The 24,812-nt window shown below is 40.9% G+C and overlaps 1 protein-coding gene across 1 annotated transcript in view; it reads right to left on the bottom strand.

Moving 5' to 3' along the window:
- Nucleotides 1–6,504: 6,504 nt before the first annotated feature.
- Nucleotides 6,505–24,812, bottom strand: part of LOC126384666 (copine-8) — a 115,785-nt gene continuing 97,477 nt past the window's right edge. The window contains exons 15-20 of the mRNA XM_050035836.1: nucleotides 23,395–23,576; nucleotides 23,039–23,166; nucleotides 19,990–20,092; nucleotides 15,708–15,765; nucleotides 15,508–15,581; nucleotides 6,505–10,116 (exon numbers count right to left, since the gene is read on the bottom strand). Coding sequence (XP_049891793.1) covers nucleotides 9,928–10,116; nucleotides 15,508–15,581; nucleotides 15,708–15,765; nucleotides 19,990–20,092; nucleotides 23,039–23,166; nucleotides 23,395–23,576 — 734 coding nt within the window. The 3' untranslated portion in view covers nucleotides 6,505–9,927. The remainder of the gene's footprint in view (nucleotides 10,117–15,507; nucleotides 15,582–15,707; nucleotides 15,766–19,989; nucleotides 20,093–23,038; nucleotides 23,167–23,394; nucleotides 23,577–24,812) is intronic.

A 24,812-nucleotide genomic window follows, 5' to 3' on the forward strand; every position in this document is an offset into this window, starting at 1 on the left:
CGCAATTAACTTTGAAGGAAGGATGTTAATTGTGACTCTCATATGGCAGGTGAAGTTCCCACGTAAGCAGCAGCTCATATGGACACATATGAACAGTGATTACAGAGTGACAGTGAATGTAGTCATTATATGGTGAACTTAATGTGTTTTATAATGCAAAACGCATCAAAATAGCAACAGAAATACATCAACAAGTCCCTGGTGGCCTTTATTGATGTGCCAACCAACCCACAAAACAACTGGTTCTCAGTGGTCTTAAATAAAAGCGTCTCCTTGACCTGCCTGGCAACACGAGTCATTTTAACTCCAATAATTGGTGTTACTGTAACTAGTGCTCAAGATGTTAGTATTGTTAACTGAGAAATTAAACACTGAAAATAAAGTATTACAAAAGACCCTGTGTGTCTTCTTGCACCACTTTACGCAGGCTGCACATGTCTGTCCACTGGGTTGTGACCAGTTTAACCAAATTCCTTCTCAGTTTCTTTTATCTGAATACTTTTTAGAGGACTGCAGAGGGGGAATGTTCTAGTAATTCACAAGAAAAATATTATTTGCTTAAATCACTGAAATCAACAGACCGATACTTGGGACAGGGTGGGATTGTCTGCACACTGTTCAAAACATGGACATGGCTGAGCCGGTGGCTTGCAGCTAACAATGCTAAACACACAGGTATATATACACAGAAAACTAATCACAGGAACGAGACACAGCTGGAGTAGGAAGATACGGGCAAAAGGAGGGAAATGGGGATTGGCCAACAACAAGGGTGTGGAGGGGAACACTAGGGTGGAGCAAACAAGACTGATACAGAACAGGTGTGAAGGGAATACTGTGGGAACAGGGAAGGACTAATGAGACAGGTGTGACAGAAAACAGGCGGGAAAACACACAAAGACAGGAAGTAAAACCAGACACGACACATGAGGAAAGAATCTACAAAATAAAACAGGATCAGATTAAACATGAATGAATAACATGAAACAAGGAAGCTAAGATAAACTAAGCTAAGCTAAGCTAATCAGTTCCCAGCTCCAGCGTCTAATGCACAGACATGAGAGTGGTATGACTCCTCGGCAGGAAGGCAAATAAGTACATTTCCCCAAACGTCAGACCTTTAAGTTCTGAATTAGCTTTGACCTTTATTAACCTCTCTCACAGTTCAACATTCACTGCTGCAGCAACACTCTGTAACCCCTCTGTCACTCTGAGTGGCACAGCCGAGACTGAGAATCTCCTAAAATGCTGACAAAAACAAGCTGGATCGTGCCTTATGAAAATTAGGGATCTCAGCACCTGTCAGAGAACTCGCTGAGTTATTGAGCGCTGATGAAGAACCCTATCAACTCCTCCTGGCACATAAACACACACATTCTGGTGTCTCTCTGTGACGGGGCATTGACAGTCTGACTAATTGCCTCTTTAAACATCTGCCAATTACTCTCATAAATAAATATTTTTCAATTTTACATGTGAGGAAAGAGCTGCCACTTCAGCAGGCGGATGACAGGTTCAGATTCACACCAGGGCTGGGTGGTAAAACACAGAGCGTTATATGTTTCTCATGTTTTGCTGCAGCGCCTCGCTGGAGGCTAGCGCTCCTGTGTCCGTGTGCTTTGTGTGCTTTTGGTGTGGGATGATTTTCATGTACTATAATTATCCTACCAGAGGAAACAAACCACATATTAGTCCTAATAAGCTTTGAAAAGAGAGAGGAGGGAACAGATGAACACCAGAGGGAAAAACTTTCTGCAACTTTTGAGTTTAATATGAATATTTATTTAAAAATCCATAGTTCAATACAGAAATAGTCATCTATTATATGTATTATCAGACAATCAGTACTTCAGCCATGCTTTCTCTGATTAATCACGGTTTCAAAAAAGTACAAGATAATTCTTTTCTCCATAATTGAACTTGTGCAAAGAAAAATCCACTAGAAAGCAATAGAAACACTGACACAAAATAGATAACCATTAATTCCTTGAAACAATTCTCTTTTTCTTTTTTTTTTTCTGAAGAAGGCATCGCACAATTCCAAGAAAATCAGTGAAAGATTTAAGGCCATTTTGTACAGTTAAATTTTCATATAGATTTTTATATTTCAAAACACGCAGTTTTTAACAAAAGGAACTGGTGCATCCTTTGTAAAACTGTACATGCAAACATAGTGCACGTTGTTAAGAAGATATGACGAGCATACAATATATTATTTGGATAGCTTTAGTAAACAAAGATCTTATGTGTGTTAACACCTCACATGGTCTATTAAAACACTCTTAAAAAGGCGCCACACACACACTCACGCACTCACACACACACACACACACACACATGCAAAGTATACTTATATCAAACGCATGCACGCACACAGACACACACATACACACACACTTCGCACACTTTTAGGGGCTTGGCAAGTTCGTGAGCTGCTGCACTATGATGGATAGAAAGTTATATTAATAATATCTGTCCACCTAAAGCAGACTGACACAGAATAACTGGCGCCAATGACTGCATGGTGATAACGTGTATGTGTTTGTGTGTCAATGTATGGAAGCAAAGAAATGCCAAAAAAATATTAGCAATATATGAATAAACTTCTGAAAGTGAAGAAATGCTTAAAATTAAATATCAGTGAATTCATAGCATTTTAAATATTTAAAGTTGTAACCTATCTGAATAGACATGGCTTGACTTCAGCGCATGTCTTCATATTAAAAATTTAAATTTAAACTAATTTTTTCCCCCAAATTCACAGATTCAGATTTAAAATAAATAGATAAACAAAATGAAACATGGTTTCCAGTCTCTCATCTGAACCTTCTGGTCGACAGGATGTAACCAAATAGACGATTTTGATCGATTCCAGTGAGACCCCGTCCTTATCCTTGGTAACCCGAATGTTAAAATTTTTATGCCTCATTTCTGAATTTAAATAATCTAATTCGAGCAAATTTACTTGATTTAAATTTTTAGATTTAAATTAACCATTTTAGTTTAGTTTGTAGCATCATGACTGACTTCCAAAACAACATATAGGATCATCTTCAAAGTGACACATGTTGCCGTCCTAATGATCGCAGTTTCAAACATGTCCTTAAAATTATGAAGTGGCTGCCATTACACTGTAAAACCTACTGGTTGGGTTTAGGCAACAAAACTAGGTGGTTAGGTTTGATTAAAAAAAATATGGTTTAACTTTAAATAAGTTCTTTTGTTACTAATGTAACGTCATGTATGTCATGTGACAGACATCACGTCATATATGTCAATAAATCGGTGTAATTAAAAGGATCCATCATTGATTTGGGGCACAAACACTGGTCTTCTGGATGAAAGTCCTGTGCCTGTTTGACCCTTTCACTACCCAACCTATAGAGACTTCCGTCTTTTTACAACATTACACGCACTTTGTCGCTTTTTACGCCACGCACCTCACTTCCTCCTCTGCTTCTATTATAAGTCCTAAGGCCACTAGAGGGCGCCATCTTACAATAAACATAAGCTGCTTGCGCTGCTGATCTTTATTCGATTAGAGCGGCCTGTGAATAAAACTTGAGTAGTGCCACTTGGGAATTCAAACCACATAAATTCAAATATCATAGTAAATATTTCAAAGCTATAAATGCAGGGGTATTTCAATTACATATCAAATTTTAACAATAACACATATTTATGTTAAATATTCTAAAATAACTGCATTTCAAAGTTTTTATATTTCATAGCTCACATGATTTAAGTCGCAACAGCATTTTTTTGCTTCCATACCGAGTCCTTTCCTGGTCAATAATAAGCCTTGTCAATAAATTTGGGAGCATAAAGTAAGAGATGCTTTTTCCTATGCTGAAAGGATTTTCTGAAGAACATGTGACTTGAAACAGGAGGTAGTAAACCATTCAAATGGCACGACAGAGGCATCCTGTATGCTGTTTGTATGGTGCTGACACCAAGTAACAACAGCGCTCTAGTTTGAGTCTGTCCAGCCAATTATCGAGCTAAAAAATGTCAAAAAACATAAAGTAGCTTGGAGCACTGTGGCTGTAATGCACTGATTCTGGTGCGTTATTATGTTTTAACCTTTAAAGTAAGAAGAAGAAATTACATTCTGTCTCTTACAAATGAAAAGGTGGCTTCATAATCAATAAAACGTACCTTCACTCGGGGTTCTGCAGCTAGAGCTTTACTTGGTCTGGTATAACCGACAGATACTGCTGCATAACTGACAACTGAGTCAGTCAGACTGTTCTGTACCTGTACTGTGCTGCACTTCACTTTAACATTAAAAGTAATGGCAATTATTTAACAATTACTTGCTGGAGCAATTAAAATAAAACTCAAGTTGTAATGAACAATAGTTTTCCTTTCACAATATCCTGTAGTCGTCACTTGTGAATACAGCAACTGCCACAAAAGGCTCGCTTTGATCTGGATTCATGCTAAATTGTCACCAAGCCCTACCATCAAACGCTCAACTGACTACACTGTCTGCGAGCAGGTAGTCCCACCCTCCAACAAATCCCTTCTCCGACCCCCGCAGTGCTGGATTTCTGTGGAGGATGTGAGTTTTACAGTATATCTGCTGAACCAGTAATGAGCTCTGCAGTCCTAATGATGTGGTTAGCTCCGCTTTGAACGCAGTGGGTGGCTGCAGGAGTGCGACTGCAGCCGCTAACACACACACACACACACACACACACACACACACACACACACACATACAGTTAGTCCACTCTGCTACAGTGCCTATACAGGAGGGTGTTATGAGATGAACTCGTGAATATCAAGCAACTAGAAAAGGCAGCAATGTTAGATATTACCAAACAAATCGTATAGAAAAAGTCTGTTACAAATAGTCATGTTCTGTCACTCTACTGTGAGTGTGTATAAGACATCTGGGTTGCACTTTTTCCAGTGTCAGTCACTTTGCACGGTCTGGTGTCTTTTTTAACACGTATGAGCAAGCAAACATTTCACTGCTTAAAATACTCAGAGTGTAGAAAAGTGCAGCAAATTTACTCTTTTCACATCTCCCTTAAATAAAGGAGCCAAGTGTCTGGCACTGCCACGACTGGACTGTATGTTAAATATACTGACTCTGTAATCGGCTGACTATATTATATGAAATCTGGGGTCCAACACGCTCTCATACCCAACCTGTCAAACACAGACACTTGGTCATTGGTCGCCCTTTAGCGGCAGTATAGGACGCACAGGGGGGCTGCAATTTTTGACGCTCCGAGCAACTATCATAACATAAAGAGCGAGTGGGAGAGGAGGTCAATGGGTCAAACAAACTCTGGACTTTCACCCATGAGCTCGCTGTTTGTGTCCCGTGTGAAACTAAGGGAGCTTTCAGACTTAGAGTTCGCTTGCTTTGGTCTGAATCAGGGACTACTTTCTTTACAAAGCCTAGAGTTGGTTCATGTTGTCATGGCAACATTTACAAGCGGACCAGATAAAATGCCTGCTCGAGAAAGCTGCTCTTGATTGGTCAGAATTTCCATGTGGGAAAAATCCAGGAGGTAAACAAAACGTTGAAGAAGAGTACACTTGCAAGATAAATGCGACACTTTCTAATGTCACAATGGAGGGACAACTACGCAGGTTGATTTTAGCGCTGGTCATCGTGGACTATATTGCTCTCATTGTTCATTTTAGTCAAACCATACAGTTTGAAAACGAGGCGCGGCTCCAACTAGAAAACAATGTTTTGATGCATTGGATGTGCTGAATGTGCATATTAAGGCAGTACAGGAGGAGGTGCACATTAATAATCCTCCAGGACTGTAACATGCTCATGTTTAACCCAAACAAGATCGAAGATCGAGGTCGGAACATGTCTCACCACAAATGAACCGCACCAAGAGTTTGTTTTAAGGTCTCGCTCTGATTGTTGTGTTCACACCTGTCCAAACGAACTGCACTCAGGGGGCAAACGAACTTGAGTTATATTGAACTGAACTAAACAGGGCAGGTGTGAAAGCACCCTCAGTAACAACATAGCATGCTAGTATGTGTAGCATACTAGGCTTTTGACGTAGGTCACGTGACATTACATTACGCTAGTAACAAACGTTATTTTAAGCCAAATCATGTTTTTTTTCTAAACCTAACCACGGGCATTGTTGCCTTAACCTAAGGAAGCAAACTTTAAAAAATGTTTTAACCTACGTATAATTGTTAATTTTGAAAAGAGTCTGTCGCATTTAACAAGTGGAAACTGCATTTCCTGTGAAAACTAGAGTTTATATTGATAAAACAATGCATGTAATGACCATAAATTTGTACGCCATTCCTGAGCGTCCAATATTGTCGATGGAGGGGAACCAGAGCATCATAGTTTGACACGTTGACCAAGGGTCGGTATTTGACGAGTTGGGCATGAGAATGTGTTGTGAAAACAACCAAAGTTTCGTAGTTTGTTAAGACCTTTGTGCAGCCAATAGCAGAAACTCAGCACTTATATCTTATAGCAAAGACATATTTGTTTTGATACAATTATTGATAATACATAATATTTTCATTGAAAAGTCTTCATTTTGTAAGACATCAGAGTGAGTCAGCGGATAATGTGGTGGTCATGAGCTTTACATTACTTCATACAAAATCCCGATAATGATAATGTCTGTGCCATAATTTTAAGACTACTTCAGGGTGTTCATACAACAAAATTACTAAGCTTTAACATCACGGCAACGCTTAAATATCCTTTCATATTGTTGGTGCTGCGACATACTTCACTCACAGTCCAATAAATGTTAAAATGTTCCTGCATTCCCACTTTTTGTAAGACTTTCAAAAACTCTCTCAAACATTTCACAGAATGTTGTTTTAAAAGACAAATCTCATTCACATTAAAACATGTTAACTTATCATTGAAACACTCGTTCATAACAACATTGAACAATCCTTCCACATTCAAACAGAACTCATTCTTCATTTAGAAACTATGTTAAATTGGAAACTTGTCGGACATCCTCAGTGACTGACAGGATTCACACAAATCATCCTTTTACACATGATTGGCACATAAAAATACACATCATAAAAACAAACATATAAAAAGCTATATCAAAGCTAAAGGTGCAATAAAAAGTACACACCCAAATAAAAAAAAATCAAATGGAACAAAAAGCCAACAAAGGGAAAGTGTGTTTTTTCTCTGCATTTTTGACCACTGGGCTCTTTATGCTCAAACAGTATTTAGTTTGAGAGCAGCTGCTGTCGTTTTAAACATGAGGCGGGGATGTGGTGTTGGACGACACGATGAGACGGAACCCCTGGGCATGTGGGCATCATATTGCCAAGGCAGTTTGGAGGAGAACAGAGACAGAGAGAGAGAGAGACAGAGTAGCCAAGCTTCCACTCAGATGTAAAAAAGAAAGCAATGCAAGAATATGACATGCTGGACACAGAAACTGCACCATTTGAATCTTCATCATCGTGGCTAAAGCAAACAAATTTGAAATGTAAAAAAGTAAAACATTTGTTGTTAAATGTTTGCTAACGTTGGCCATACTGTACGGTTTCTTTGACACAAAGCACAAGACTAAAGCCAGGTTTAAACTCCTGTGTTGAATCTACAGGCTGCAGCAGCGCCTGTAAACTGAAAAACCATTTCCATTAGTGGGAGCGAAGCTTTATTTAAATTTATTTCAGAGATAAGAAACAACTTGTTTCTTGTTGCGTGTGATTCATCCTGAGTTCATGTGAGTAGAGGAAAATTCTGCTAGTCACTAGGCTAATTTCTGCAATACAATCTCATTGGCTTATGCTAATAATGTTAGCATGTTCATATGTGGGAAAAACATGTCTAGAATAAGACTATTATTTTGTCGTTGAAACTTGTGAGTTAAAAAAGGAGCCTAATTTTGTAATGTTACCTTTGTTAAATGTTGCTGTTGTCCTCTGCTTAATATGAGTAAAGGAAAAGTCCGCTAGCTGCTTGGCTAATTCATGCAATGTAAAATGTCATAGGCTTATGCTAATATCGTTAGCATGTTGTATTTATGTGGGAAACATGTCTCGGAAAAGACAAGTGTTTAGTTTGTGAACCTTGTGAATTAAAATAGAGCCGAATTTCGTACTTTTGTTAAATGTTGTTGCTATTGAGTCATGTGTTATGTGTGTTTTAGGTCCGTTAATTGAATCAATCAAACTTTACGGCACTTCACAGACACTCAACGCAGTGTTCCAGAAACGCCACTGTGAACTAATATTTTGGAATGTAATTGCAAAGCAACACAGACATACCACTGCAAAAGTACAAATGCTCGCAATGGTGTAGACCACTTGTGTAGACGATGGTGTATTCTCTGTGTAGAGTCTGCATACAACTATAAGTCAGCCTTAAGAGTCTACAGCCATGCTAGTGGCAAACACAATAACATGTTAACAGATATAATGTTTACCATGTTCATCTTAGTTTGTTAGCATGCTAAACACCGAGTACATCTGAGGACGGGAATGTCAGGGTTTTTTTTAGGTTTTCAGGTATTTTATCAAAGAACAAAGTACTGTGGAAATTTTAATTCTGACCTGATAATGGTGCTAGATGAAAAATCACATGAATATTTATGCTTAATTTTATGGCAATCTATCCAACATTTGTTGAGGTTTTTCAGTGTTGACCAAAGTGGTGGGCTGACTGACACTTTCATCCCTAGAGCCACGCTGCAAGCACAATTAAAAAATACCAGTAATGTACATATCCTGGCTTTTTGAAGATGTTGGACCCCTTATACACGATAAAACATCTCTGGGAAGAAGCGTGGAACATTTTTATATTTTAAAGTTCATTTCGGAATCTGCACCATTTATCAAGCTGATTATGTCTGGTGAACCAAGGGCAATCCTTTGCTCTTCTACATTCGGTAATAAAATCCGTCTGTCCTCTGATGAGCATAAAAATGATGCATTTTCTTTTCAGCTCGTCTATTATAACTCGCAAAAAGAAAAAAAGAAAGTTGGATGGAAACACAGCTGGTTAAAGTGACAGAGGCATAAAAGAAAGGAAAGAACATGAGAGATATAGATGAGAAGAAAAGGTACAACAGGGAGACAGATAGATAGACTTCTCAGGCCTGAGAGCAGTGCAGACAGACAGACAGAGAGGGTGAAGTGACAAATGGATACAGGCAGACAGACACTCACCCCCCACAGACAGACAGACGGATGAGTAGATGGATAGAAGAGGTAGTGCAGGGCCACTATATGCATGCACTTGACTGAGGCTACACTCATGCAAAAGGTTATTACAAACACCAGAATACAGTACGGTACGGTACAGCACGGTACGGTACAGTACAGAGGGGCTACCAGGACCTGCACTGCTGCTACCTGACACACATGCCAGGAGAGAGAAAGAGAGAGAGAGAGAGAGAGAGAGAGAGAGAGAGAGAAGGAGAGAGAATATTACAAGCTTCATACTGAAACTGTGTGTATATAAAAGTATCAACAGTAAAAATCCTTGTCAGCGTTTACTGTAAACAATGAGTGAGTTGTAGAGAGATAGAGAGAAAGAGACAGAGAAAGAAGAAGTGACATATGTCCAGTTATTTACAGAAAGAGTTCATCAAGTGATTCCTTTGTTTTGTCTGGGGACATTCTCTTTGTTTCGAAAGCTGTCCTTCATTTCCTCCTTCATTCCTTCTTTTCCTCCCAGATTAAATTCAGACTCTCTGCCTCTCCGCGTTACCCCAGCCCCCCCAAAAAATCCAGACAGTCACAGGAATGCTTGACAGTGGAAGTAAACAGACTCTCATTGGCTTTTCCTCGACACTCTCCCGGCCCGACATGCAGCCTCCTGAACACGTGATCCACGACGACAAGGCATGGAGAGCGGCCTTTAGGGAAATGGAAGTATTTCGCTCGTAAAGTTCAGCTGACCCCTGTCTCCGAAACCTGTCTCCCCCCGGCTTCTCATATCTGGGTTTGGATGGGTTGCGCTGGCGGCGTGTAGGGAGGCGGCGTTGGCGACGGCTTGATCCCGCGGGTCCTCATGTAGGACAGGAACTGGTCGGGGATCTCAGCCAAGACGTCTTTGGCGAGTCGGGCCATGCTCAGGATGTGGTTCCCCGTCCGGTCGATGTAGTCTCTGAATGGGACAAACTGAGAGGGACGAGAGAGAGAAGAAAGTTAGTGACAAGGTTAAGTTTATACTTGAGTAACCGCTGCCAAACTTTTAGCACAAATCTATGTAGTCATTCATTCATTTTCTGTAACTGCTTATCCTGTTAGGGGTTGCGGGTGCGCTGGAGCCTATCCCAGCTGACACTGGGCGAGAGGTGGGGTACACCCTGGACAGGTCACCAGACTATCACAGGGCTGACACATAGAGACAGACAACCATTCACACTCACATTCACACCTACAGACAATTTACAGCCACCAATTAACCTAACCTGCATGCATTTGGACTGTGGGAGGAAGCCGGAGTACCCACGCGGACATGGGGAGAACATGCAAACTCAGCACAGAACGACTCCCCCATCCCGAGGTTCGAATCAAGAACCCTCTTACTGTTAGGCAAAGATGCTAACTGCACCACTGTGTCATCCATGTAGTCATCGAGCGCATATACAATCCCTTTTACAGGGTTGTTGTTTTAAAATGAGTCAGATGGAGACAGCAGTGTTGTTAACTGACTCATGGAGTAAACATTATCTTAAATACATTTGAATGCAATGGGAGCTTTCTTGCACTTCCAATCCAGAGAGCGAGAGCGTCAGTGTAACCATAGAAACTTACTACAACTTTACTCCCAAAGTGCAGCAAGTGGCATCTCCTCTCCCTCTGCCTGCCCCACAAATACTAACTAGGGCTGCAACTTCTGATTATTTTCATTGTTTATTAATATGCTGATTATTTTCTCGATTAATCTATTAGTTGTTTGGTCTATAAAATGATGGAAAATAGTGTAAAAATTTTGATCAGTGTTTCCCTAAGCCCATGATGACATCTTCAAATGTTTTATTTTGTCCAAAACAGCAAAGATATTCAGTTGAGTCGTGACTGTGATTACTCTGAGCAGCATGCATTAGAATGAATTACAAGACAATATATTTCAATCTATTTCTCTATTTTTTCCTGATGGTCTGAGTAAGTCAGTAAATTTGTCACCAGGGTCTGAAAAGTCACCAAGCTGGCAACACTGCACATATTCATTGTGCAAAAGTAGAAAGCTCGACTGGCATAACAGCAGTAACTAAGGGGGGCGTGGCTTAGTGAATGGTCAGCTGAGAGGAGGAGGAGAGGTGCAAATATCGAGGGGAGATGATGAGAGGAGAGACAGCTGGTTAATAGAGATGGAAAATGAGGGCAGTCACAGAGATGGAGATTGAAGAAGACAAAGCACAGAGATTAAAAAGAAGATTAAGAGTATGGGAGCAAAAACGATGGCAGAATGATGAAAAAAGAAGACAAAAAAACCCTGAAATTATACAACACAATTAATGCCCTTTGTTTCAAGTTGCTTTGTTCACTGTTTTAAGAAGAAGCAGTCTCATGGCCTGTGAGATTATTGCTACAGAGAAGAGAGTCTCTCCTAATTAAGACACTGCAGATTGGCCCTATTTTCAGAAATGAAACTCTGGTGTCTGGCTGTCTGGTGAACAGGCAAAACTTTCCAGCACTTGGAGAGAAATCCCTGATTTGAAGAGCAGCAAACGTGGATACAAAGAATGTGCAAATTAGTGATGTCATGTTTTTACTGAGAATATTAGGTATTAAAGCTTCCTGACACCGTTGAGGGCCGCTGGTGTGTGAAATTGAACCACTTCATGCTTTAAAACGCAGAGAGGAGACGGGCACAGAGCCAGCAGCTACATACCAAGATCTCGTTAGCTCTAGCAAATGTCTGGGATTAAATATTAGGCAGAAAATGTGCAGGTTCAAATAAGGGGATCAGCACTGCTAGTTTTCACAACAGCAGGTTGTGAATCGAACTGATATTAGTGGCCTTCTGCCTTATTTTTACACATACAGTACAGAGAAGGATAATAACTTTGGATGCACCTGTCTGAGTTCTTCTCCCCTGACTCCAGCTCCAATGCCAGTGTTGTCTTATTCTCAAATTTAAGATCTGTACACCACACTGTGTGGAACTCATTGGGATCATTTTTATGTAAGGTAACATGAGGTCAAGGACTGGTGTCTGCAGCCCGACGTGACTTAATAATTGTAACTGATTTCTTTTGCCTTTGACCTTGAGAAAAGAATGATCCACTACGTACATCCATAAAGATATATTTTTAATATACAACAAGAAGCTGTTAGATAAGGAGCTGCTGGGGACAGGCTGCACACACCACCAACTTCTTAACATAATGGACGTAGCTACCGTGACGTCTCCCATTGGTTTGTGGACTCTGATTTTAAAGCCTCAACTTCGGCACTTCGGCTGTCGCCATCTTGGTTTTTTGGAGCCAGGAGTGACTATATTTGGGAGAGAGGCTAGCTGGTGAAGGAGCAAGGGGTGGACCTGACTGAGAAGCCGAGGACAATATCAGCAGACAGTCACTCAAAGCGGCCTGCCCTTAATTATGCATAACTTTGAGCCTTACTGAAATGTTAACAGGTGAGTTATAAAATAATTCACCCCTTGTACAGTTCTCACCAAGGGGGAAATAGGCTACAGAGACCAAAACTGTATTTTTTTCCAGGCTGCAAACATGTTTATTCCTGCTTAACACAGGGGTCTATGGGGATTGACTCGCTTTTTGAGCAAGTCTCAAGTGGCCATTCAAAGAACTACAGTTTTTGGCACTTCCACGCTGGTTTCATTTTTCAGCCCCAGAGGTTTCCACTTGGATGAAACCAACTCCTTTTACCTCATCATCGTTATCAGGTTCCCTATTAGCTCAAGATTTAAATGCGAAATATTGCTGAAGAGGCGCTTTGACACCAAATCCTGCTGTTGTCTTGTCTGTCAACTCTCCCTGTAGGTGAAGTCTGAGTCCAGCTACTCCTGCTGTGACTCTGCTGCTGCTCAGTTTATAACTGTAACCTCCCTTATCTGACAAAGTATTGATAAAAAAACAAACAAACAAAAAAAAAAAACCAAATAGCTAAACGTCAGGCCAAATGCCGTCAACAGACTACTGCAGCAAGCTTAATTCTGTGATAAGGCTTTGGCCTTGGTGGAGGTCTGCACCCTCCAAGTGCTCTTCTAGTTTATAATATTTTTTTTTTTTTACAGGTCTCAGCAACTGTGTGCAATATTATCATAAGCAATAGAAATGAGGAAATGTTGTATGTTTATTTACAGTAATATATCCTGGTTTGGTTGACAACCTGGTTGAAGGCACTAAAGTCTCCTGGAGGTCAGCAGAGCTTCATCAAATAATGAGCTACTACCCGTGTAGCCACTTCACCTCCACCTCCAAACAGATGCTGTAGTGACATTTGTATCCAGACTAACTTATAACAAGTTTCTCACTGTTTTTGCTCAGGCACTCGTGGACTCATGATGACTTCTATAATCATCGGGCCTCCCTGTTGTGACTCATCATTTACATTTCAGTCTGCTGCCTCCTTTGCCATGCTAATCCACCTGCTGGGGTGAAATAAATGCTGGCACATTTCAGTCACGGGTCACAAGTCACAGGTTATTTGCTGGATGATACTGCTGAACTAAACGGGCAAAGATATGAGACTTTCATTTACTTAATGAGCTGATGTCACCTGCAATCACAAGATCATATGAGAGGCCAATTTGTGCTGGAAACTGACGCTGTGAAATGTGACCCTCACCATGTCACTCGGGGTTATTAGCTTGCTGATAATGAGAGCCTTTAGGCAGAGCTGCTGCACAGTTCCAGTACTGAAACTTAGTTTTACACCATCTCCAGGTCTTTTTTGCAAAAAGTGGCAGCGTATCGGTGTGAGTGTGTGTGTACTTCAGCTTGTTAAAAAGCCAACTAACGAGCATGCCTCTGTCGCCTACGTGGGCTGAGGGAGGGTGTGAGGGAGAAAGATATGCCAGCGGCAGTAGAAAGGTCATGGAGGAGAAAAATGTGTCTCCTCTGTGTCACAACAAACAAACTGATGTTTGCATTTCTTCCCGTTGCTTTGCTGCCACAAAATGAATGTGAAAAGTGATACTTGTCATCGTAAGCCGATCCCTTACAGCAAAACAAACAAGGATACAAATAAAAAACATCAACAAAGGGATAAATACCGATGACTGACAGGCTGAAGGAAGGACTACAAACTATAAACCATAGTTCAGAGTTTAAGCAGCTGATTCCAGCAAACTTTTAAATGCCATCGTTTTATTCTCTCTTTGGCTGTTTTCTAATTAGAAGGCGTCCACTTCATATTCCAAACTCTACGTGCCAACAAAAAAACGTAAAATGGCGAAGCTGTAGCAGCTTGGTTAAAAAGTCCATTCTGACTAACTGCAGACCCCACGCTGCCCTGTGTGCCGGAGTTTGAGCTCAGGGTCTCTGTTCATCCACTTCAATGAGAAAGAGACAAACACTCTCAGCAGATACTGAGGATCATGCCATTATCTGTGTGTGTGTGTGTGTGTGTGTGTGAGTGTGGTGTATTTCTGTGTCCATCTTGTCATCTGCGGTCAGCTGCGCTGTGGGGTGGAGGTGACCAGATGTCTGTCTGCATGGATGGAGTTGAACAGCTTTAAAAGGTCTCAGGTTCTTTTAGTCACTCAGCTTTAAAACAGTGACAAGGCCTGCACACATATCCTTCTGCAAAGTTGTAATTTCGGGGGTGGTCTGTCTAACATTTTACAACATCCACTGAATACGTTTTGATACTACCCTAAGGCTCCAGAACTCCAGGGGCCCCAAAAGCTCCAGGCTAATTGTTTGTCCACTACTGCTGATTTAATTGCCATTTTATCTGGGACTATGTGGCAATGAAAATGAAACATGATAAGAGACAGGGTTGGGGCTATATGCATGGTTTCCTACACATGTGTTTATTCTGACGCACTTGCCGCCCTATTAAGATTTTTTTGGAGCTGCATTTCTCTTCCTCTCTGGTGGCAGAGGGTACTCTGCATGCAGATGGAGCAGCAGAGCCAAGCACAATGAAAGTGACACTAGTGACTATTTTAGATTAAACCAGCAGCGTTCCTCTGGAAACCACGCACCTTGTGGTCCAGTGCTGGGTCTAACCAGCAAAAGAAAGTTTGCTTTCACTCGCTCCCGCATCTTGAGTGTGATGATAAAACAGTTTTTTACTACCAACTCAAAAACAGCTGCTGTGGAAAAAGTAAAACTCATGAAAAGTTCAGGGGGTCACAGCAGGCTGGAATCTGTGTAATGGCAGCAACAGAAAGCTGGGGTTAGCGCTGGCTGAATAAAAGTTGCTATAGCCTCTACTGAAGGCCTGTGTCCTTTGACCTTCAGCCATTTTCTACTTTCTTGCTTTGGCTTTGTTTTTCTTTCTTTTTTGAAGTGTGAAAGAAGGAGCGAGAGAGGGAATGAGACGCAGCAACGGGCTGCAGACTGGAAGGAGAAAGAAATGAGTGTTTACCTGAACAATGTCCCTCTCAGCGTATCTTCCTCTGGATGAGATTCTGACTTCATCGCCATCCAACTCAACCATGGCTTAGCAGAAAACAAATAAAACACACACATTATTTCTCACTGTCGTCAAATTCTAAAAGGGCAACTTTGAATGGAAAAAGATGTTTCTTATATGTAAATATTATTCACAAGTTCTTGTTGGCTTACCATCAAATTCTGCAGGCCCCACCCCCACGATGATGATGGACATTGGCAGACAGGCGGCCTGCAGGAGAGGAGAGAAACAGTGAATATCTAATACATGTCAAAAAATATATAAACATTCTTCTGATGTCGCCCATGTGAGTCGTTAATGGGATAAAGATGATACAGCCTTTGTTTTCATCAGCTTTAAACAAAGCGTTCACAGATCGGGCTCATGTCTTGCCAACATGTATACAGTATGTGTAAATGTGTGTGTTTTCTACAGCACCTCCTGCAGCGCTGCGTGGGTCGAGGCATCACAGTGAATAATCTTAGAGATGAGAGAGTCAACAACAAGGCCTGAGCTCGCTGACGGCTTACAAATGACATGTGTTATGTGGTATTTGAAAGAGAGGGACGGCGGTGTGTGTGTGTGTGTGTGTGCCTGTTCAGCCAATCTGACGGATGGGTGGACCTCAGGCAGCAGAGCAATAGATGATCTTATCAAAACATCTCGTTTATTTTTCTCTCCCCTCGGTAAAGGTCTTCTTCATGTCTCCACTGAACTGCGCTCTGTTTCTTTCCCCGTCCCCTCATCTCTGCCACCTTCTTCCACCCTGCCGCCCCCTTCTCCTCTATCAGCCTCCTTTTCTCCTTAACATTTCGCTCTCAACCTCTCCTTCTCTGCCTTCAAAGACCTGAGATGGATCACTGCCTTCATACACAGAAAAATACAGCTGCTGTTCACTGTTCACTTTGTTCGCATTCTGCATGGCACTCTGGCTTCCCTCTGGAGCATGCTGTGACTTGACAGTGATGGAGAGGACGGATGGAGGGTGAATAACAGGCTGTCAGGAGTCAGGGCGGCACAGCAAACATAAAAAAAAAAAAAAAAAAAAAAAAAAAAAATTACAGTAGTTACGGCTCCCCAGTCACATCACATTTCTGTTGACACTGCAAGGAAGGATGGAAATGCGGAGACGAGTAAAAATATGTGTCAATACCAAACATCTGCACGGCCCCTGGTGTTTATGTATACGCTATGATACACGCATCATTTACATTATCTGTTAGTAAGGCCAACAATATGTGCCTTTTCTCCGTGTCGTAATTCCATAGTTAATACGTCTATAAGCTGACAGTGAGCTGCCTAACAGCCTAATTAGGAATAACTGGCACAGCTGCTTTCCAGCTTTCATTCAAAGACAGATTTTTGCTCCCAGGAGCAAAACAAGTGATGATAACAAGGATTTATGAGACACATTTTTGCCCAGACTTTAGAAGTTCTCACCATGACAGTCTTAGTCATTTGCATACATTTTTCATGGCTTTATATTTAAAGGTCCAGAGTGTAGGATTTTGGGAGATGTATTGGCAGAAATGGTATTCAATATTCATGACTACTGGATGTTTCCTTTAGTGTATAATCACCTGAAAATAAGAATCACCATGTTTTTTTTTTTACAGTAGCCCAGAACAGACAAACCAAACACTGGCTCTAGAAAGGACCATTCATATGTTTGCATTGACCACCATAGTTCTCCTAAACGCTTGGCGCACTGGTGAAGTTTCACCTCTGCGAGCTCACCACTAGAGGTCACTAAATTCTACACACTGGACCTTTAAAGTCGGGGTAAAATAAAATCTGAGATTTACATCTAAACACATTATGCATGTTAGAAAACACTTCTTTTGAAAGGACTGGGAACTATATGGTACTGAAATGTGGCGTTAGACCTGTATTTCACCATTTCTGTGTCCAGGATTTTGTGGGGCGGGGCTAAAAGCCTTCTTGATGACACAATGGACTAATCCTTAGCATATGCCCCGTCCCTACGCCACAGAAGAACTAGCGTACAAGTCCAATAAGGGGCCGTAAACCGCATCTTTAACTGCCTGGAAAATGCTACATTGGGCGCAGGGCACCACTCTTGTGCCTACTCTGTGCCAACTTTTCAAGGGCGTGGAGGCAGGTTGCTAAGCGACCATAACCAGCACCATATCATAGCCTACTTGCCAGGAATCCTGAGTCCAGAGCTGATCTTCTTCCAGGAGATGTCTGTAAGTGTGTATTAGGCCAAGAATATTAACAGATGAAAGCTCCGAGTAGCCCTGCACTGTCAGCTGTGATTGGCTGTTCCTTGTCACATGATATGCGATGCCCACTGCTGCGCTCCAAAAGTGAATAGGCGTGGCTTCAACACATTCAGTTGACATGCCCCCAGCATTTTCATGATTTTGAAATGTAATTTTATATATTGAGTGATATGTGTTATTTCATTATTCAAATTTGGCTGGGTGCTTAATGACACATTGTCTGTTGTGTGACAAAGTCATTACACATATTTATTTTTGCTTTACCCAGACTTTAAGCAACTTTATGAAATACTACCCACTGCTGCATAATTATGGCATTAACTCCAAATGCTTTCCATGATGAAATATCTTCTTGGTGAAATGTCTATTTTGATGAATACTCTCTTTAGGTGATTTACCTTTTTAAATCAGACACACAGAATGACATAAAAATGGATAAATAACGAACTAACACCTAACCATCCAACTCATATAGAAAATGTAACGGTTACCTAAACACAAAGAAGCAGCCACAGTCCATTAAGACACAATTTACATACAGAGGGTTTTCAGCAGCTGTCTTAATGGCAGCATTTCTCTCTTCATTCATTCGTCAGCTTTGTTTTGTTGTTTCTGAATGTTTGCATCTGTCTTTTTGTGTTACTTCCCATCTTTTGTGAGGCCCATTATACTGCATCTTCTTCTATAAAAATCTGTCACATAAATTAAGTTTTTTTTCTAAGGGACTGAATTGTTCATTCATTGTACTTTTGCCTTTTATGCTTTTAGAATGGGTACTCAAGATGAAAAACACTTCATCACTCCTGCACAAGCTGCAAGATGATTTACTGATAAAAGTTTTGGTGCAGACATAGACTCAACAGTTCAGATCCTGGCAGTGTGCACTGAGCCTGGCCAAACATGTGGACAAACTCATGTCAAACCACCTGTTTAAACCTTATTCAGCAATGCAGTTGACTTCCTGATCGCTCCAGGTCAGCAAGGCCGCAGTTTCCAATTGCAATGGGTGTTTGCTTGCAAGACTAGTTACCATCATTACTACTATTAAACAATTTTATAGGCCCTTTTACCACAGAGATCGCGCTATCGGGCTGCTTTTAAGTCCCTTCTTTATGCTACCTTTGCATTTTTACACAGAACCAAACAATGGTGGCATCATGTGTGTGATTTCAGACAGCATGTCAGCATCGTGGAAGCAAAGGAGGCATGATGGATGTGACATGTAACACAGTAACAATCATTTCCTGTCCCTTTTCTATCAGAGGTGCAAACTCATCAGGGGTTAAAAAGGTGACAAGACATGAACCCTCTAGGAAGGTCCAGGGGTATGAAATGTTTTTAAATATCAGCTTTAAAATGTGGATTTCCAGTTGAATTCAGCATGAGGATATAGGAAAAAATACACCCTAACATTAAGGTAATCTTGCTGCTATAAAAGTAGTGTGAGGGGGACATCAGTTCAGAGGGAAACCCAGGCTAGTGTTGGCTAAAGAAAAACAACTCAGCCGAATGAGGCTAATTAACAGTCACAAGCTTGACAACCTGTCATATAAGCAAAGTCAGGTTATCATAACACTACTGTAAGAGATTCTTACCTTAAGGCATGCAGGCAGACAGAAACCGACCTCATATAACTCACCATGAATCTGTCCTCGCAAACCCCACCACCATCTTTTATCTACACAAATATTGTAACTGACATGTTTTGTATTCAAAATGGTGATTTTGGCTGCAAGGTGATAAGTTTGCACACCTGTATATGGTAGCTGATCTCGTTCTCTGCTCAGAGGGCAAGGAGCACTCGGACCTCACTGTTTTCCCATTTTGTGAACTTTTCGCTGGTCTTTTTTGAGTTAGCTGCTAACTGCTATCAGCTACTTTTTAAAATCTCCTGCTGTGGGTCACACCGTCGTCAAAACTTGCTGCACATGATCCCATCCTGCTGGCTGTCCCTTCTACACAGCCATCGTTTTAGCGCTGTTACTACCTCCGATGTCGGCTTGAAGGTGAGAAAACTCTGTCCCCCCCATTCCGCAATTGTACCTTTTATACAGAACGGTGAAGTGGAATAACAGTGTGAAATTCTTGCCTTGAAAAGACAGTATGAAAGAGGTTGGGTGTGAACCCTTTCAACTGAATTCTCTTTTTGGTGACCTGTTTTGTTTTGGGTGTGTTCGTGAAGAGTCAGGTGTTCAGCAGATGCACTTACATTGACAATAGACTCCTTGGTCTGAGCCATGTCTGAGATGACGCCATCTGTGATGATGAGGAGCACAAAGTACTGAGAGCCGTCCTTCACTGAAGCTGCATACCTACACACAACAACACAAAAAAACATTTTTTGTAATGATTTCTGTGCTACCATCCTCTTGTCTTTTGTTTCCCACGATGACTCATTACTTGAGCATATTAAGTATCATTCTGTGTGGTTTTAATTACAGTACTCAGACGGTTCTCAAATTAAATAGAGTACAGGCAAACAGCTGAGTGGGAACGAGACATTACACATCCTCTGAAAATGACTTCTCATTGAGTAAATACCACTTACCTCCCACTCTGGAGGATCTATTCTGTCAAGTACCTCTCTATGTACATCTCTCTTTAAGTCAATTCTATAGATCCTCACAGCTTTCAATTTCTGCTGTGGTGTCAAGCGAGACCTTTCACTCCTGTGTGAGTCCTGAACCAACTATTACTGATGTTTACACACTGAGATTGTTTCAGTCGCCTCAGCTTCCGCTACGCATCACCTTTCTGCACCGGGAGGTTAGATCTGTGTCTGCCTCCTCCCCGCTGGAGATAACTGATGGTTAAGTGTCACACACTGAAGGTGATCACACCATCACAGATACACAGGGCAACACCTCAGGTGTGTTAGAGAGAGGAAGAGCAGGGAAGAGAAGTGAGGTGAATAGTTAGGCAGCAGCATGTGAGAGTGAAGACAGATATGAAATATGAGGATGGTCTTTGCTACAAAACAAATCATAGTGCACGTGTCACCAAATGTAATGCCATTTTAACAACAGAGTAATATATTAAATTTTCATGCTGGATGTCTCCTCCTGCAATTTTCGACCTGCACATTTTGCAAACAGCTATTCCGTTTTATGTTAAAGACTGCATAGCTTTTGTAAGTTAACAAAATTGTCTTTGGCATCATTGTTTTCCAAGTGGCACTCAGTAATGTAATGCAAGTTCTTCATGGTTCTCTCCTGCAGCTTGACCGGATGCTGTCAGATTGGTTCAATCAAAGTGGATCTGGGGAATTAAGTGTCAACTCGACGGAAATGAATAGGGTTAATGTCAGCTGATATAGCAAATAACAGGAAATGAATTGATTTGTGATTTGATTTTTTGTTTAGCCACGCCATCTGTATTTCCTCTTTAGAGTCCTCAATCCATGAATATTTAAACTAAAACTCCAGTAGCATGTATCAAGTAAAGGTAAAAGCTGGTCAGGTCTGACTTACTAAACAAACTACTAAACCACTTTGTTTTTCTTCTAGGATGTAATAATCCTAGACAGCGTTATTATCTGTATCGTTGCCTTTCTGTTTTATAGTTTAACCATGTTTCCAAGCCTTTTTCAATTTGTCCTTCATTCATTTGCATCGTGTATGTAAGATTCTCCATCACCTGAATATCGTCTATGATGATCAGCTGTTGTTTGTGATTTGGAGCGTCCGTCTTCAGGCAGTTCTATTTGTGGCACATGTTTTAAATAACTTTACAATCTTTGGGAGGAAGGTATAAAGTATCTTCAAGCCAAAAGATTAATGTCCAAGTCAAGTCACGTGACTCCAGTCCATACCTCTATGACAAACAGAGGAGAGGAGGTTGGATGTAGCATCTGATCTGTTACAGATTAAAGAACAGCATGTCCTTGCTCTTAGTTTTGGCAGGCTTTAAGTTGACAAACAAAGATGCAACATATATCTACAACTAGTTTTAAAAGTTTTAATGAGGATGAGTTTGTGAAATGTGTTGCTGATTAGTCTGGTATCTATCAAACTAGGACAAATCTTTCAAGTGAAATCTTGTGGCAAAAGTTAATGAGACGCAGCCTGGCTGATAGACGAGGGGTTTATATTAAATGTGTTTTAATTTACATTAAAATCAACACATCTATCTTTCATTTGGGATATGGATTAAAACATTGCTTTATGTTCTGTCATGTTCTTTATTGCACGGAGCTAGAAAGCCTTGTTCCCACCAAGCAGCCCGCTTCAGTTCAGTTACACATTAAATCGGTTGTTTTTGGACTTCCTGTCAAAAATTGAGGATGCCACCAACTGAACCGCTCTGTTCTGTCCTGTTTTTTCATCACCTCTCTGTTGAGGTACCTGACACAGTGATTTTTCCTTGCTGTCTGCAGCCTTTTCTCAAAGCTTGTCTCCTTCTTGTAATGCAGCTTTCACCATACATTAAAAACCCCGCCTACATTAATGAGTTCTACCTATGGTAAAAAACGCGAGACAGACCTATCGTTAAGGAAAACCCAGTAAACACATTTCCAAAAACTGTTTATTAAAAAAGAGAGAATATCAAGATTTTGATGTAGTAAAAGAAATTAGTGATTTGTTGGTGCATTAAAAAATACGTTAGAGAGAATAGGACAAAAGCAAAGAGGAAAGTTCAATTAGGGGGTTTGAAGGAAGGAACACATGGGTTTGGAAAAAGAAGTAAAGGGTATTTCAGGTGACATTACAGGCTGAATAAGAAGAAACTGCTGCCTCTGTATTACCACTTGTTTCACCATTTCCCTTCACAGTGCCTCCTCATGTGTAACGACGCAATTAAGGTTTCAGTAAATTATCTACTAAATATGGGAAGCAACCTGATGAGAGGCTTCACTTGAGTTCATCCCTTTAATTACACACTTGCATGAATACTTCCTGATTTATTTATTTTCGAATTTTGTCTGGATCACATGTCCATGTGGCCTTCCTGCAGCATTATTAATGTTGTCGTCTACGCAGGGACACAAACAAACATGAAATCAGCTGTCAGGTACTTTCCTCTGTGTGTGTATCTTAGTGCTTAGCTTTTTAATTTATTCGCTACCTGGGGACCTGAGAACCTGCTGAGAACATATGCTGAGCGTCACTTACAAAGTGAAATGTACTCAAAGTGAAAAGTGAAATGTGTTGCTTCACACATACTCAAATGAAGTTCATTATATAAGCAGTGATAGCAGATATGCAGGTGTAAAACAGCGTGTGTGTGTGTGTGTGTGTGTGTGTGCGCGTGTGTGTTACCTGGCCACGTGGTTGACGACGGGGGAGAAGTTCGTGGGTCCGTAGAGCTGCACTGACTTCAGACTCTGGTAGTAGGCCTCCATCACACCCTCAATACCAGCACAGTACGGGTTCTGAGGGTTCCCGTTCTACATTAAAGAGAGGATAGAGAACCATCATTGCTCTGACGGATTAATTTCAGATACATAGCATACACAGGCATACACTTTAACTAACAGTAGTTCATAGCAACTAACAGGAGGTCAATTTAGGCTCTTGTTGGTAGATGAACTGGTAGAAAAACCCAACACAGTGAACATCTCCAAGTTTTACTCCCTCCCACCTTCCATCCTGGTCCCAACCCCTCTTGTTCGTACCAAGGCAAACTCGTGGGAGACCCGTCCGTCAGGTGGCAGCTTGGCTCCGAAGCCCAGTGCGGGAAACATCTTATCGCTGTCGTAATCCTGGATGATCTCTCCTACTGCCTTCAAGGCCATTGCGTAGGCGTTCAGCTGGTAGGGACTCATGTAGTGGAGGGATGTGGGCTGGGCTGGATTGCCTGTTTGTGACAAAGGGAACAAACACATTCAGAGGATACTCAGTGGGCGCTGATTATGTGGTTGAACAATGGAAGAGGAAAGGTGTTTTCTGCTCAGATGTTTTGTACATGTAGTGATTTAAAAGCAATTAAGTGATTTTGAGGCTCAATGTTAAACCTTGATAAAACAATAATGGTGGCAAAATGCCCAAAGTGACAAACTGCTACTTGGACTTGACCTACTTTAAGTGTCTTTGTTATTGTTTCTTTCCGCATTAAACCAGAGGTACTTTGACTTACCACACATCTCTTTATCTGTGAGAAATAAAATGTGTTCAATGACTAAGCTTCAGCTTTGTATAAAGTGACTAATCTGAGGGTGGTTATAGTGTGGAGAATCAAATATGAACTTTGGGAATTTCTACATTCAAGTCTTCTATGTTAAGTTGGATCAAAATGCGACCCAAACTCGAGCCTTTCCTAAAATGGTTATGGAGATGTTAGTGAGAATATGTTTAATTTTTGAGAGAAAATTATGATTTTTGGGAAACTGCTGAGTCAAAATTCGCTTATGTCCAAAAAGGCATAATTAAACTTTCAAATCATAAAATAATTAAGTCCAAAATTGTGAAATTCAAAAGTCAAGAATGCAGTTTTTGTCGATATCTCTTTAACTAACAAGAAGTCTAACTAGGCAATTCACTAAAGCCACTTCAACTTCTTAATGATGTTTTTCCAGTAAATGATGTTCGAGGATTTAATAAAGCAGTCTATGATTCAATATACAACTAATAGTTCTCCTGTAGTTCTGTTTGTACAACAAGATGATCATGCATAATGTGACTGACAGAATTAAATTAGCTGCTAACTACAGTAATTGTAATCTTAAAGGTTCAATATATGACGTTTAGAGCATTCATGTGGCAGCAAACATCTATTTTCTGTGTAAAGATATAGTGGAGTAATGGCATCCTGAGCATAGAGTGACGTTGTAATCAGAGCTTCTCTGTTCTTTGTTATGGTAGACAGTCCCGCTGCAAGTGCATGTAACGTCTGCCCTCCTCCCTGCCCAGTTAACGCCGTTAGCTCTGTCAGCATTGTTGCCGTTTGTTACTTGCCACCAGCTCAGCCACCTCCACGCTGAGAGCCGTGTACAGACAGAATCAGACTCTGAATCATAAGGTGCGTTTACATGGACCCTAATATTCTACTATTAATCAGAGTCACAGCCCAACCAGAAAATCATTAGATATTTTG

This window comes from Epinephelus moara, chromosome 23 (genome assembly GCF_006386435.1).
Source record: "Epinephelus moara isolate mb chromosome 23, YSFRI_EMoa_1.0, whole genome shotgun sequence".
Taxonomy (NCBI): Eukaryota; Metazoa; Chordata; class Actinopteri; order Perciformes; family Serranidae; genus Epinephelus; species Epinephelus moara.